Source organism: Macrotis lagotis, chromosome 7 (genome assembly GCF_037893015.1).
Source record: "Macrotis lagotis isolate mMagLag1 chromosome 7, bilby.v1.9.chrom.fasta, whole genome shotgun sequence".
Classification (NCBI taxonomy): Eukaryota; Metazoa; Chordata; class Mammalia; order Peramelemorphia; family Peramelidae; genus Macrotis; species Macrotis lagotis.
This window is the reverse complement of record NC_133664.1, coordinates 144,841,226-144,857,358: the sequence shown is the minus strand read 5'-3', so window position 1 is coordinate 144,857,358 and position 16,133 is coordinate 144,841,226. Positions and strand designations below refer to the sequence as shown.

The following is a 16,133-nucleotide window of genomic DNA, read 5'->3' as shown; positions in this document are numbered from 1 at the left end:
CAAAGGCCTTGATGAAATCTAGATGTGTCTACCGCAGAAGGTTAGGGTGGAATATTTGAAAGGGCACAGTCAGAACACTGACTTCTAGTTTGCCATTTGCTTGTCATATAATTATGGGTAAGTCTTTGAATTCTATGAAGTTCAGTTTCCTTTATTTCCAAAATATAAAAATTAAAGGTTTCTGTATATAATATTCAAATGAGTAATATATTTTGAAACAACATCAAAATATGCATTTAACATTGGGATCTCTGAGAGTAGCATAGTGAATCTTTATTATCATGTATTTTCATAGTTATCAAACTATGACCTTCAAAGAGTTCATGGCAGATATGGGTTTAGATAGTGCCAATGTGTCTAAACTTAATAGAAATGCAGGCTCCAGGCTATGGAAATGCTCAGAGAAAATGAACAAATTAACAAAGTGCAAGTAACATGGTATAGACATCCATAGAGTAAAATAGTACTGAACATATTATAGGTAGGCTGAAAAGTATATTTTAAAGACTATAGACATTGAGCAATGAGTTTTTATACTATTTAGGCATTAATGTATTTTTATTTATGAGTACAACAGTCATTTCCACAGTCTTTGAATTATTATCTTGCCAAATTAAAATATTTTTGGAGTAGTACAAATCCCCAAATGAACATATAGAACATTACCAGCAGCAATAACCAGATGAGGGAGATTGGTATTTTCCTCCCCTTGAAGCATAATTAGGTGAAATGAGAGTTAGAATTCAATGAACCAGAATTCTGTAAAGCAAAAATATCAAGGGTCACTGTTATACACAATGATCTCAAGCATTGCTTTCAATGAAAGTGACTTGCCCAAGGTCATACAGCTAAGTAATTATTAAGTGTCTGAGGCCAGATTTGAACTCAGGTACTCCTGACTCCAGGGTCAGTGCTCTATCTACTGCACCACCTAACTGTCCCAACTATTATTACCTCTTGCTCCCATTGACAAGTCTATAAAATCATTCAAAATTGAGGGGGGGGCTATCTATAGCATTGCCAGAAATTTTGACCCCAAGAAATTGTAATATAGGGACTGTTTGCTAGTGTTATATGTCTGAAAAAAAAAAAAGAGGTGAATCCTTACTAATGCTTTCCATTCTTGCCATTACTTCAGAAATACTACAGCCTCATGGCTGATTAACACTTAATAAATAGATAAACTGATCTGTAAGTAAGTAAATAAGTGGATAACTACTGGTTATCTTCTCTAAATGCAATGTTTCTTAGTTCCAGTTCCTTACAACATGCTGTAAGTATTTGCACTGCTAGAGTTTTCAAAGAGTGAGTAGAGAGAGACCTAATAAATCACTTAACCTTGATTGCTTACTATCCAGGAACATCTCCATTCATCCTGATTCATGTTGGCCACTGAATCCAGATATCTCTAATAAACAAAATGAGGTTGATGACTTAGCACAGGACCCCTCATTCAAATTCAGTTCATGTGCTTGTCATGATGTCACCTCCCTGATATCATTCATGGTCTTCTTCCAGAATAAAGGACAAGCATCATCATCATCATCATCATCATCTTCATCATCTTCATCAGGGACCTAGCAAGGTAGTTCCTATGTGTTTTAAGATAGTCCTCCTGGCATCCTTCTATCTGCTAGGCTCTCATGTATTATATAGGGCTACCTGATCAACTTAGATATGTACAATTCTTTTATATTGAAGGTTACTGTCATCTTTCATATTTCCCTTTTGCATTGTTGACAGAAGTTGATTTTTACATCTAACTTTTAAAGCTATCCATTGATCCTTCTGAATGGTAGGCAAACAACTTACTTAAGACATTATTTGTAACCAAAACATGAATCTTTTATATCTTCATTCATGTAACTTTCATTTTGCCACCTAATGTTTGTGGCCTTTAGAAAACTTAGTGGAAATGACTTCTGCAATTTGCCTAGAATCTCAAAGGTGCTTTCGTAGCTACTGAACTGGAAAGGATTTTCGTGACTTTGAATACTGAATTTCAGAAAAACCAGTGTTGAAGCAAATGCGTTTTGTAAGGATTGTAATATAGTCAAACCCCATTACAAGATGCTTTGCTGTTTTAGGAATTTAGTTAAACTGCAGAGCTGGTATTCTCTGGAGACAGCCTTTAAGATTTATCTCTAAGAAAGTCTATCTTCTGTGTCTTATCTTACTTCCCTGGTGGCAGTCAAATGCTGAGGTCCTAGAGTATTGAGAAACAAAATTCAGCAGATTTCAGTTCTCTGAAAATCCTAGGAAAGAATAAGACCACCCAAGTTCATATAATCCAGAATTAATTACAATTTCAAGTGATGATAGAATAGTACCTACTGATCTCTGTATTATCTTAAGATTCATTTCAGTCACATTGGTGGATAAAAGTGCTAAATTGATAAAGTTAATATCAGTAGTTAGAGCAAACACAGCAAGAACAATCTCCAGCTACAAGGCCTTTGGTTTGACTTTACTCTCCTAAAATGGCATTTTTTAATTGTGCTAACATAATAAGGTTTTTACATATGGATTTTTACATATGGATTTTTTTTTTTTTTTGCACAGTGGTTACCATTTTTTCCTATAAGGCACATCAAAATGTTTCAAAGATGGATTCGTGGTTTACAAAAACCACAAATCTTATACCTGAGAAGATTCACTTTTCTATTTGAAATGTCTAACTTTGAAAAATAAAATGGTTATGAAAAATCAACTTCTAAATATTTATACCAGGAGAGAAAACTGTGGCACAAAAATGTCATAAAAGCAAATAATCAAAAGGCAGTTCTTTGATTTTATTAGAGCCATTTAGCCTGTACAAAAAAAAACTGATTTCAATTTAGATTTTTTTGTTGTTGTAAAAAAGAAGGCTAGAGTATTTTCCCAAATAAAGAACACAATTTATCAGCAATGAGCCACACATTACCTTTGTATTCCCTTAATGAAGCCCAGCTTATTCATAACCACTAAAGCTTTACAATAGCCAAACAAAGAACTATGTCACCAAGTATCTTTATCTTGTTAAATGAGATAATAACTGTAAAGTGATTCACATATGTTAAATATGTGCATTTTATTGATATCATCAACATAATTTTCATTTTCATCATCATCCTCCCTATCCACCTTTCCCTCTCCTCAAGATCTTATACATACAATCAGTAGGTTTATAAATGAAAGGGACCCTAAAGACCACCTAGTGCCCTCTCATCACTTCAGAGATGAGGAAACAAAGGAAACTAAAACTCAGTGATGTGGCTCATTCACAACTAGTTAGGGATAGAGCTAAGATTTATACTCATGTCTTCTGACAATAAGTGCAGGGATCTTTTCAATGTCCCATGATTCCCCTACATGTTTCTACACATGATTATTCAATATATCTTATATTTCCCCATTTCTTCTATCATATACTACTTAAGTATATTCAACCTATTCCTCACCCAGACCTTTTTATTCTCTCCTAATTATAGCTCATTAACTCTAAGAATATATCTTTTTTCTTTCCTCTTAGACTGTTTTAAAACAAAAAAAGACCCTATTTAAGTGCGAGAGGTACAAGGATAGTGTTCCAAGAAGCCTATTTCAAGGAAAAGCTAATAGTTGTGAAATTTAATTAGACAAAAGAACAGATGCCATTAACCTCCAAATCTCTTCAAAGGGTCTTCAAATCTCCTTTAGATTCACTCCCTAAATCTCAATTACTTCCTCATTCCCTTTCAATTAAGCCTACATTTCCTCAAGTACCAGAATTCAAGAAAATAAAATTAAATCTATTCCTTATCCAACTTCGTTTTCCTTATGTTTTCTTTATTACTTGCTTTTTTTAGTAAGAGTATCATGGAAGAATTTTTTTTCACTATAGTGCAATTCAAAAGTTGTTGAATTGTTTCAATCATGTCCAACTCTTTGTGAAACCATTTGGGATTTTCTCTGGCAAAGATTGTGTAGTGGTTTGCCATTTTCTTCTCCAGCTCATTTTACAGATGAACAAACTGTGGGGGAAAGGGTTAAGTGACTTGCCCAACATCACACAACTAGTGTTTGTGGCAGGCCAGCTTGGAACCCACAAAAATGAATCCTTTTGACTTCAGATCTGGCACTCTAACCACTCTAACACTGTGCCATTATGCTAATGTTTCAAAAGACCACACTCTCTTATATTCTCATGGTGTAGACTTATTTGAAGGTTCCTAATCTTCCATTTCATATTACTGAATTCTTAAAGAAATCTTATTATTTTATTTTATTAAATAATTTACTTTATTACTTTATTAAGTTTAGACAATCAGTACAACAATAAATCCATCCCTGATTTTTAGGGTTGATAGTTTCCAAGGAGCAAATACATTGAAAATTTAACTATAGGCTCTAGGGAATTAATTTGATCTGCCTACATTGTTGTATATGTACCAAAGATACTGTGAGAACAGTTGCATCAAAAGGAAGAGATGGGCCCAAACAAGGACTAACTATAGAGGATGTGATATTCCTAAATGGTAGGATATGCAAATTTTTGGAATTAAAAGACTGAAGCTTATTTCTAGGAAGAAGCTAGAACCTGGATTAAAAAGTGTAAGTTTTCTGAATTTTAGATACCTTGACTTTGACAAAATCCCACCACCTCAGACTTTACATTTTTTTAAATGCTTTTATGCAGCACTTGGGTATCCACGCCTTTCAAAAACTCTGACAACATACTTGGACTGGTATTTGAATTACATATGCTTTTCTCTGATCTCAAACACTTCTTAAAACAAGATGACTCTTCCACTCACCTCAATCACACGATTACTAGTCTGCACTGCTCCTACCTTGGTTGTAACTTGGTTGCTCTATTGCTGGGCCTTTAATTTTGAATTTTACAACCCCCCCCCCCCCCACAGAAGGCTGTCTGATAGTCTTTACATTGTTTCCATGCTACACATTGATCTAAATTGAATGTGTTATAAGAGTAAACATAAACCCCCTCCCCCACCAAGAAGATGAAAAACCTCAAGAATAGAGAGAGAGAGAAAATGTACTTCAGTCTGTGTTCAGATTCCAATGGCTCTGTCTCTGGGGTGAATTGCTTTCTTTATCATAAGTCCACCAGAGAAGTTGCTTCAATAGTTTGCCCACAGTTGCTATTACTAGCTGAACCTCCACTCTATTCCTCCCCACTCTCATTTATTCTATACACTCTCTCTCTTTTCAACCTGGCCCTGTCCAAAAGTGTGTTGAATCTGAGTACCCTCTCCCTCGATCATCCCTCTTCTCTATCACCTATTTCCCCCTTTCCTCCCCCCATTCCCCCTTATCTCATCCCTTTCTTCTCATTTTTCTCTAGGATAAGATAGATTTCCTCACCCAATTAAGTGTGTATGTTATTTCCTCTCTGATCCATTTCTGATGAGAATGAAGGCTCACTCGTTCCCCCTTGCCTTCCCCCTTTCCACTCCCATTGAAAAAACTTTTTCTTGATTCTTATGTGAAATTTCTTAGTTTCTTCTTCATCTCTTTTCCCTTCCTCCCAGTACTTTCCTCTATCACCCATTGACTCCATCTTTTTACTCTATTATACCATTATATTCTGCCCCCTTCCTATGTCCTGTCTATATGCTCCTTCTAACAGCTCTTATAAATGAAAAAATTCATGTGAGTTACCAATATCTTCTTTCCATGCAGGAATACAAACAGGTCAATATCATTAAGTTCCTCATAGTTAGCCCTTCTCATCCACTCCCTCTATGGTTCACCAGAGTCCTGTACTTGGGAGCTCAAACTTTCTGTTCAGGTCTGGTTGTTTCAATAGGAAAGTTTGAAAGTTCCTTGTTTCATTGAAAGTCCATTTTTTCCCCTGAAAGAGGATGTTCAGTTTTGCTGGGTTGTTGATTCTAGGTTGTAAACCAAGATCTTTTTGCCTTCCAGAATATCATATTCCAAGCCCTACAAGCTCTTAATGTAGATACTGTCAGATCCTGTGACATCCTGACTATAGAGCCATGGTAGTTGAATTGTTTGTTTCTGGAAGCTTTTAGAATTTTCTCTTTGATTTGGGAGTTTTGGAATTTAACTATAATATTCCTGGAAGTTTTTCTTTTGGGATCTCTTTCAGGAGGTGACCAGTGAATTCTCTCCATTTCTATTTTACCCTCTACTTCTAGGATCTCAAGGCAATTTTGCTGTATTATTTCTTGAAAAATGAAGTCTAGACTCTTCTCCTGATCATGGCTTTCAGATAGCCCAATAATTTTTAAATCATTTCTTCTGGATCTGTTTTCAAGGTCAGTTGTTTTTCCAATAAGATATTTCACATTTTCTTCTAATTTTTGACTTTTTTTGGAAGAGTTTTATTTCTTCCTGATTTCTTACAAAGTATCAGCTTCCTTTAGTTCCATTCTGCATTTGAAGGAGTTATTTTCTTCAGAGAAATTTTTTATCTCCTTTTCCAGTTGGCCAATTCTGCTTTTTAAGGCATTCTTCTCTTCATTTGCCTTTTGTTTTGTTTTTTCCATTAGGCCTAAACTGGTTTTTAACATATTATTTTCTTCAGTATTTTTTTGTATTTCTTTCACCAAGCTGTTGATTTGGTTTTCATGATTTATCTGCATCACTCTCATTTCTCCTCCCAATTTTTCCTCCATCTCCCTTAATTGCTTTTTTTTTAGATTTTTTGCAAGGCAAATGGGGTTAAGTGGCTTGCCCAAGGCCACACAGCTAGGCAATTATTAAGTGTCTGAGACTGGATTTGAACCCAGGTACTCCTGACTCCAGGGCCGGTGATTTATCCACTGCACCACCTAGCCACCCCCCTTAATTGCTTCTCAAAGCCTTTTTTTGAGCTCATCCATAGTCTGAGCCCATTTTCTATTTCTCTTGGAGGTTTTGGACATAGAAGCTTTAATTTATCATCATCTGAGTATGTGTTTCAATCTTCCATGGGACTAAAGTAATTCTCTATGGTCAGATTCTTCTTTTCTGTTATTTACTCATTTCCTCAGGCCAAGGCAACACTTCCAAGGCTTTGGGGTGGTTTTTTGGGACACCCCAATGGGACCTTTATTCCTCCAAGGTCTTATGCTCTCTTGCCTGTGCTTTGATATGTAGATGACCCCCATACTTCCATCTGCCCTGGAGCTATAAAGAGAGATCCAGCTTGTCTACTTAGTAAGGAAGCCCAAACTGCAACCTGGATCTGAGTGTAGGCAAACAGCAGAGTCCTACCCCAAGGGAGAGCAGAGAAATCTCTGCAGACCTCCCTTACCTTCTCTGGGAGTGCAGGTTGCTTTCTGCAGATTCTCATTGCGGAGTCTGCGACCAGTGCTCCTCACTCCACACTCATTCTGGTGTAGCAGAGTTCTCTCCCTACCCCTTCAAGCTGTTGCCAGTGATCTCTGGGCTGGGCTGGGCTGGACTGCACTGTGGCCCAGCTTTTTTTCCAAACCCTGGTCCTGGTGAAACACATCTTTCCCGTGGAACTCCTAAGTTATCTTGGACTGGAAAAATGTATCTCTCAGTCTTTCTGTGCGTTTTGCCCCTCTAAATTTTGATTAGAGTCATCATTTATTGGCTTTTGGAGTTTGGGTGGAGGAGTTCCTAGGAAATGCTACCTTCACACTGCATCTTGGCTTTACCCCAAAAAAATCTTAAAATATTTTTAACAATGTCAGAGGTTAATTGGATTTTCATGGATTGTTTTGGAAACTTCATCTTCATTCTTTCTTTGGGAAAATACATTTGAGATCTAAATACACAAGTAGTTCCTTGAGGGTAGCAACTGTTTCATTTATGTCTTTGTATTCCACACATGCAGCACAGAATCTGACACAATTTCATTAGAAGCTTATTGAATTTTTGAACCTTTTAGAACACAGTAAGTTTATAAGTTTAATAGCAGTTCCATGGACTCAAGAATCTTTTTTTGCTTGAGAGCTGCCATTTTTGTTACCTTTTCTCAAATTACTTGTAAATAACAATCATGTGAGAGAAATAAATATGACAAAATCACAAAATCTTGCAGTTGGAAGGGACATGAGAGGATATCTAGCTCCAATTTATATGTCAGAAGGAATCCACTGCATTATCAACAAGTGGTTATCCAATTTCTGTTTATAAACACTTCCAATGATGGGGAAACCACTACCCCACTAAAGAAGGCCATCTCACTTTTAGTTAGCTCTAAACTTTGGATAATTTTTCCTTACCTTGAACTTTGACCCGTACCTCTGCTCTTTCTACCCTTTAACCCCAAGCAGAATGTAGAATTATCATGATATCCATATTCTAAGTTGTCAAAATACTTGAAGACAGCTTTCATACTTTTCCCCATTCTCCCCCTACCTCAAATATCAATGCTCCTAATGAAGCACATCCAGTTTCTTTAACTGATCGTATGACATGATCTACAATCCCTTTCACCATTTAGATTATCCCATTCTATCTATCTATCTATCTATCTATCTATCTATCTATCTATCTATTTAGGTTCTTTTGCAAGGCAAATGGGGTTAAGTGACTTGCCCAAGGCCACACAGCTAGGTAATTATTAAGTGTCTGAGGTCAGATTTGAACTCAGGTACTCCTGACTCCAGGGCTAGTGCTTTATCCACTGCACCACCTAGCTGCCCCTTCTAGATATCTTCTAATCTGGATCAATATTCTTTGTTAAATATGACATGTAGCTCTATATATGGTCACTAAAAAGCAGGGAACAGATGGAGATTATAGCCTCTATCATTCTTGTCACTATGATTCTCTTAATGGAGACAAAAAGATAACATAAGTATTTTTTGGCAACCAGGGCATAATTGTAAATTCATAATGATATTAAAGTCTACTAAAACTCCTAGGTTTTTTCCCCCCTATATACATGTGTAGGGATAAATTTTACTATAAAAGTTTGCATTTAACTCATAAGATCTCTAATTCACATTTTTTTCCATAACTCAATAAGAACTTCTAATTTTATTGTCAATATACTGAATTCCCACAACTACTATTGACTGTTTTTAAATGTTCATTCCAAAGAAATGCTTGTTAAATATCTCCATTATTTGCAATGAAATCAGGCTTGATGAGTATTCAATATATTTTTCTTTTATTCTCTACAGCAAACCTATACACAGTAGTCACAATTCAAGTAGTTAAAGCAGGTATAACACTTTGATTGATTTGTCCTAGATCTGTGTAAATTATCACTCAGCAGGAAATCATCATAATCTGTTTTCTATTGGTTGTCTGGAATTAGAAAAGTGCATACCTTTATCCAGAGTTTATGGTATACATTATTCTTGTTAGTGACTTTTAAAGTGATAAAAAGCAATAGTTTAGTCTATCTTGGTCATTTCTTTCAACTTATGAATTCTTGCTGTTTTCAACATTATTCTCAATCTGTAGAAATATGTAAAAGAGTTTTATAATGTACTTTCTAAACCTTTGACAATCTGGCTTCTGATCTCATCATTCAATTCAAACTGCTCTCTTCAAAGTTACTAGTGAGCTTTTAAATGCCAAATCTAAAGACGTTTTCCCAAATCTCATCCCTCTTAATTCTTCTATAAGTTGTGACAATACTGCCCACTTTCTGTTTCTGACCATTCTTTCTGGATTTTTGCTTTCTTCCTACCTTTCTGATTATTCCTTCCCAGTTTCCTTTTCTGGGTCCTCATCCATATTACTAACTGCAAATCTACCCACAAAGTTCTATTGGATGATCTCTTTACTCTATATACTCTTCCACTTGATGGCCTCATAAATTCCTATAATTTAATCAACTTTTCATCCAGATGACTCCTGACCTATGTATATTTAGTTCTGGCTCTCTGTGAAACTCTACTCTAATAAAGCAACTGCATATTGGATATTTTAAACTGGATGCTTCATAGCTATTTCAAACTCAACATGTTCAAAATAAAGTTCATTTTATTTCCTCAAAAAGTGCCCCTTTTTCTGAATTTTCCTATTCCTATGAAACACATCACCATCTTTTCAATTGCTGAAGTTTGCAATGCCAGTAATATCCTCAACTTTCTACTCTCATCACACATAGTGTCAACAAATCTTTTAGTTTCTATCTCTGCAATTTTTCTCACAAATGTTGCCTTTTCTTGACATATTTTATAGTAGTCACCATCCTAGGTCAGCCCTGTATCAACTTTTGCTGGGAGTATTGCTGTAATCTATTTGCTTTTCTCAAATCTCTTCATATTCCATTGTGTCCTCCAAAGACTCAAAAAAGTGATTTTCCTAAAGCACACACAGGTCTGATAGTATCATCTCACTGTTTAAATTCCATTAGCTCTCTCTTATTTTAAGAATTGAATACAAATTTCTCTGTTAGGCATTTAAAGCTCTTCACAACCTGATTGTAGCTCACCTTTACCAATCTTATACATTTCTCTCTTCTCCCTTCTTTACTTTTCCCCCACTCCTCCCTCTTGTATACTCTATGATTCCACCATATTGTTGAAGTTGCAGTTCAAACGTTCCACTTCCCACATCTATGCTTTGCATTGGCACATATCTGGAAGGATCTCTCTCCAGCCCTCTGAACCTTGATATCCTTTCAAGAATCAATCCCTTTAAAATGATTAATGTGGAGAGAATGTGGGACACTAATGCATTGTTGCTGGAGTTAGGAATTCATCCAACCATTCTGGAGAGCAATTTGGAACTACACCCAAAGGGCAATAAAACTATACATACCCTTTGATTCAGCAATAGACTACTAGAATTGCATCCCAAAGAGATCATTAAAAATGGACAAAGATCCACGTAAACAAAAATATTTATAGCAGTTCTTTTTAGAATGGCAAAGAATTGAAAATTGAGGAGATGCCCATCAACTGAAGAATGTCAGAACAAACTGTGGTATGTGAATGTGATGGAGTACTATTGTTCTGTAAGAAAACATGAATGGCTAAACTTAAAAAAAGCCTGAAAAGACTTAAATGAACTGATACTGGGTGAAGTGAGCAAAACCAGAACATTGTACATAACAACAGAAAAATTGTGTGATGAACAACTATGATGTACTGAACTCTTTTGGGCAGTGCAATGATCAAGGACAATTCTAAAGGACTTTTGATGGAAAGTGCCATCCCTTCCAAAGAGAGAACTACGAAGTCTGAATGCAGATGAAAGCATACTCTTTTCAATTTTTAAAATTTGTTTTATACTTTATTCTTTTTGTTTCTTGTCCTCTCATGGTTTTTCCCCCTTTTTGTTCCAATTCTTTTCACAACATGACTAATATGGAAATATGTTTAACATAGTCATACAGGTATAACCTATATCAGATTACTCACTGTCAAGGGGAGTGGGGAGGGAAAGGAGAAAGGGAAAAAAAAAGAATCAATTGCTTTGCACTGGCAATATCTAGAAGGATCTTTCTCCAGCCCTCTGAACCCTAGAAGAATCAATTCAAACATCATTCCTTTCAGGGACATTTCCTTTATTTCTCTTTCCTACTTTACTATAGCTATTAGTGCCTTCACATCAAAGCATATTTGCTATGAATGTCTAATATATACTTATATATGTACATGCTGTTATCCATGTTAAAAACGTAAGTTTCTTGAGAATAAGGACTGTACATTTTTGTACTGATATCCTCCAAAGGGCCCATTGCTTGGAACATCATAATCAGGTAGTTAAATGGTAATATAGAGGATAGAAGGCTGGGTTTGGAGTCAAGGAGACCTAAGATACCAATCATACTTTCTCAGCCTCAGTATCCTAATTAGAAAATGAGGATAATGACAGATCTACTTTAAATGATTGTTGCCAGGATAAAATGATATTTTTAAATATACAAATATACAACACATATACACAAATATGTGTGTGTGTGTGTATTTAGAACCTTAAAGTGCTAATATAATAGCTACTATTATTAAAATAAGTAAATTACTTGTTGATTGATAAAAATACATAGGCATATCTTTCCTCCATTAAAATGTAGTACTTAACAAGATCAATTCAATTCATCAAATACATATAAAGTTCCTTTGGCCTTGTTGTTTGTCCTTCATTCTCTGTGAGGACAATGACCTCAGGAAGGTGATGCCACAACTTGTAAATGATTTAGATTTAAGTGAGGGAGGACTATGTCAAGTCATCTGTCTCCTCTAAAGCCATCTGGGTCCAGAGGCAAGCTAAAGATTGGGAAGACTGGAATTGGCCCTGAATGTAGTGGGAGAATTTGGTCTTTTTAATTTGAAGTCTTTCCCAGGTGATTAAGGATAGTTAAGAAATGAGGCACAGCATTTCCTCTTTTACCTACTCAAAAAAAAAAAAAAGGAAAATCAATCTTGATGAACACACTCTTCTAGGCATTGGAAGACATAGAAAACTTAGATAAGACAAAATCCCCTTCTTATTTCTGAGTATTTTCATTGGCTGAATCCTATACTTGGAATTTTTTCTCCTCCTCTAAGCCTCCTGGCTTTCAGTTCAAATGCCATCATTTGCCAGAAGGCTTTTCCAGTCCCCCTTATTGCTTCTGCCTCCCTCTGAGATTAGCTTCAGGTTAATCTTGCTTATAATTTTATTTGCACATAGTTGTTAGCATGTTGTCTTTCCTTTTAGACTATAAGCTATGGACTATTTTTGCCCTTCTTTGTGTCCTGAGCACTTAACAGAGTTATTGGTATGTAATTGGTGCTTAATAAATGCTTGCACTCTTAACATCTTCATGAAGCTTAAAACTTCTTTGTTAGCACAAATAATGTTACAGATTAGGATTTCAATGAATGCCATTTTACAGTTCACCTTCAACTGAGAAATTCAGATTTCTATGTTTCTAGTAGTATATTTGAAATTTATATGTTCAACATTTGACTCTAACCCAAATTCACATATACACACATACACACAAACACACACACACACACCACTTGCTTTGTGCAACCTTTAGCTAATCTTCTTTGTGGCTTCATTAGTCAAGAGCTACCAAACAGCATAGACATCCTTAAAAGATTCTTCTGTAGTCACCCAAATATCTATTAATCCACACTATTATAAATGAGAGACGAATGTATGATGTAGGTCTAGTGCCCTTTCTCAGCACATATTCAAAATACATTCTTTAAGGGGCTGTACTTGTTCTCAACAGATAAAAATGTCATATTTGGATTTCTGCCTCCTTCCCTACAAGATAAAGTCTATAGCTTTTTCCTTTTCTAATATTTAGTAAGTTTTTCCACTATCAAGGTAGACCAGAATATTTAATTCATCAACCAGTAGAGTACTTGTCAATCTGCCATATTGACTTATCAGGAGAAGTAAGAACAGCTCACAGAACAGTGAAATGAATGTAAAGAAGGGCAGAAAATGACCAACAGTTCTGGTCACTAAGAAGGATCAGTGAACCTAAAAAATTTCAGTGAATGTTAAGGGAAATCTGAAATATTGCTCGTCACATACAAAGACTGGGTTTTGTACAAACTTGAAATTTGTGGTGTATAATGTCAAACTGTCAGACTAACACATCATATTGATTAGTCCTCAGGTGGCAAAGGATATGAAATTCAACTTAAATAACCCTTGAGAGGGGACTCTGGAACTTGTCAATAATACTAGGGTCCATTTCTTTAACTTGTCTTTTCTATCATTTTCTAGCAAGGACATGTATTACCAAGGTCACTTCACAGAAACAAGAGTGAGTTTTTTCACTCAACTCCCAGAAACCCCAAGAGCCAATGTAAATTAAAAACTCTATTGTACTGATTAGATACTCCTATCTCTATCTGCTGAAAAACAACTCAGATTTTTAACATCAGCAAGTATAAACAATACTTTTTTAATTTTGATAAGGGGGAAAGAGAACAAAGGGATATTGAGAAGAGAAAAGAAAAATCAGAAGTCACTTACCCTTAGTTCTTCCTTTGTGCTGAAGCCATCAAGAAGTTGTTGATAATGTCTGTCTGTCATCTGTCGTAACAGGGACAGGAGGCAGGCAACAAACTCCCCCTAATTTAAAAAAAAAAGTTATATATTATAGCAAAGTTTCCCTTCAGGAGAACCTGGAATTAAAAATAAAAATCTGAATTCAAATCCTGCTGAAGATATTTTCCAATTGTATGACCATGAACAAATGACTTAGCCTCACTCAGCCTCAGTTACTCTCAGCTGTAAAATGGACATAATGATAAGTTTTACTTCTCAGAGATGTTGTGAGGATAACATGGGATGACATTTGTGAAGCATTTGTAAAATAGAACATGATATAAATTATGATAATTTTATCATCATCAAAGTACATGTACTTTGGAAAACTTGTTCCAAGAACTGTGTCATGTAGTATAATCTGAAGTGATACTATAGGCCATGGGTCTAGTTAAACTTTCATTTTTCTTAACCATAAACATTTAAAAAAAATATTTGGCAACTATATTTAAATATATTTAGCTTCCTTTATAAATATATGCATCTTATTTTATGAATTTAAAAACATTCTAAAAAGAAATTCTAAGTAGTAGCTACAACTAACATAAAAATGTTAAGAATTTGTGATCTAAAAATTAGGGTTTATAATCTCATAAACCATTATTCTTTTCTCACTGCAAGGAACAACCATCTATTCCACTCAAACTTATTGAGATTCAGAGTAAGCAACCAATATTTGGTAAAAATAAATGTGTATCTCTAGAGATTATTTCTTTCTTTTATTGAAATTTTATTTTTTCAATTACATTTATGAAAGATTTTCAACATTCATCCACTTGCATAGTTATGTTACACATATTTTCTACCACTTTCCTTTCTTACTCTCTTCCCCTCAATGGTAAATAGTCTAGTAAAAGTTGTACATGTTTACATATTAATCATTAGGGCTAAGAATAAAGAAAGAAAACCATGGGATAGGAAGGAAAAACTTAAGGAGAATTTTTTAAAAAGTGAACATAGTATCCATTCATGTTCTGTGAGTTTTTTTAGTTTATTTTCCTCTGTATGTGGATGGTGTTTTCCAAAACAGATTTCCTAGGGAGATCTCTTTGTCTCTCTGTTTCTCTCTGTTTCTCTCTGTTTCTCTCTGTTTCTCTCTGTTTCTCTCTGTTTCTCTCTCTCTCTCTCTCTCTCTCTCTCTCTCTCTCTCTCTCTCTCTCACACACACACACACACACACACACACACACACACACACACTTAGGGTCTTGCATTCTATGGCACAAAACCATAACAAGAATAAGGAGGTAAGCTAAGCTACTAACATATTCATAATCAAGGGACTGGTTTATTGATCTCACATATTTCCAGAAAAAGAGAGCCTGTGTATGAGAAAATGTTGATATTTCTAAATCAGCAGTCCTTTTAGAAGTAGAGGGTGGTATTAGAACATTTGTCGTCCTCAGAACAAAATGGACTGAACTACTGCCAATAGTGCTGCTTTTACTGTTGCACTGACCCTTTAAGGGCCCTTCTTAAGGCAAACATTCATTCAGTCACTGGGGTGGATCCCTTCTAAGAGGGGACCCTAAGAAAGCTACAGAGAAAAGACTCTGGTCTCAGAGGATTGATCTAAAAGGGTTCTCTTTTTTTCTCTTCTCCTATTCCTCTTTTATATATTTCTGACAGCACTCAATTTGTATGACCCTGGGCAAGGCCCTGCTTGCCCCAGTGCTCTCATCTACAAAATGATTTGAATAAGTTAATAGCAAACCACTCAAAATATCTTTGGAAAGAGAACCTCAAATGGGGTCATGAAAAACCAGACATGACTGAAATAAGACTGAATGTCCTTGAAGTTCACAGACTCTACATTCACAATGGTAGCTAATGGCAATGAGGTAGAACAGAGTGATAGACTTAGAGTCAAGAAGTCCTGAGTTGAAATCCTGCAGTAGTCACTAGCTGTGTGATCCCGGGCAATTCACTTAAACACTCTGGATTCAATTTCCTCATTTATAAAATGCAGATATTAACACCTATTTCACAGGGTTATTGTGAGGATAAAACAACATAATATATGTAAAGCATTTTCAATACTTAATACACTACATAAATGCTTATTCATGAATGTTATCTAACAGTTATGGCTCAAAACTGTCTTTGTATGTGTGTGTGTGTGTGTGTGTGTGTGTGTGTGTGTGTGTGTCTATTATAGATGATTCCTCCTTCAAAAACTAGACCTTGCCATAGTAATCTCTAGGTAA

General features: G+C 35.5%; 1 protein-coding gene across 1 annotated transcript in view; it reads right to left on the bottom strand.

Moving 5' to 3' along the window:
• Window positions 1–16,133, bottom strand: part of DOCK4 (dedicator of cytokinesis 4) — a 345,771-nt gene that overhangs the window by 110,098 nt on the left and 219,540 nt on the right. The window contains exon 26 of the mRNA XM_074195289.1: window positions 13,852–13,950. Within this exon, the coding sequence (XP_074051390.1) occupies window positions 13,852–13,950 (99 nt within the window). The remainder of the gene's footprint in view (window positions 1–13,851; window positions 13,951–16,133) is intronic.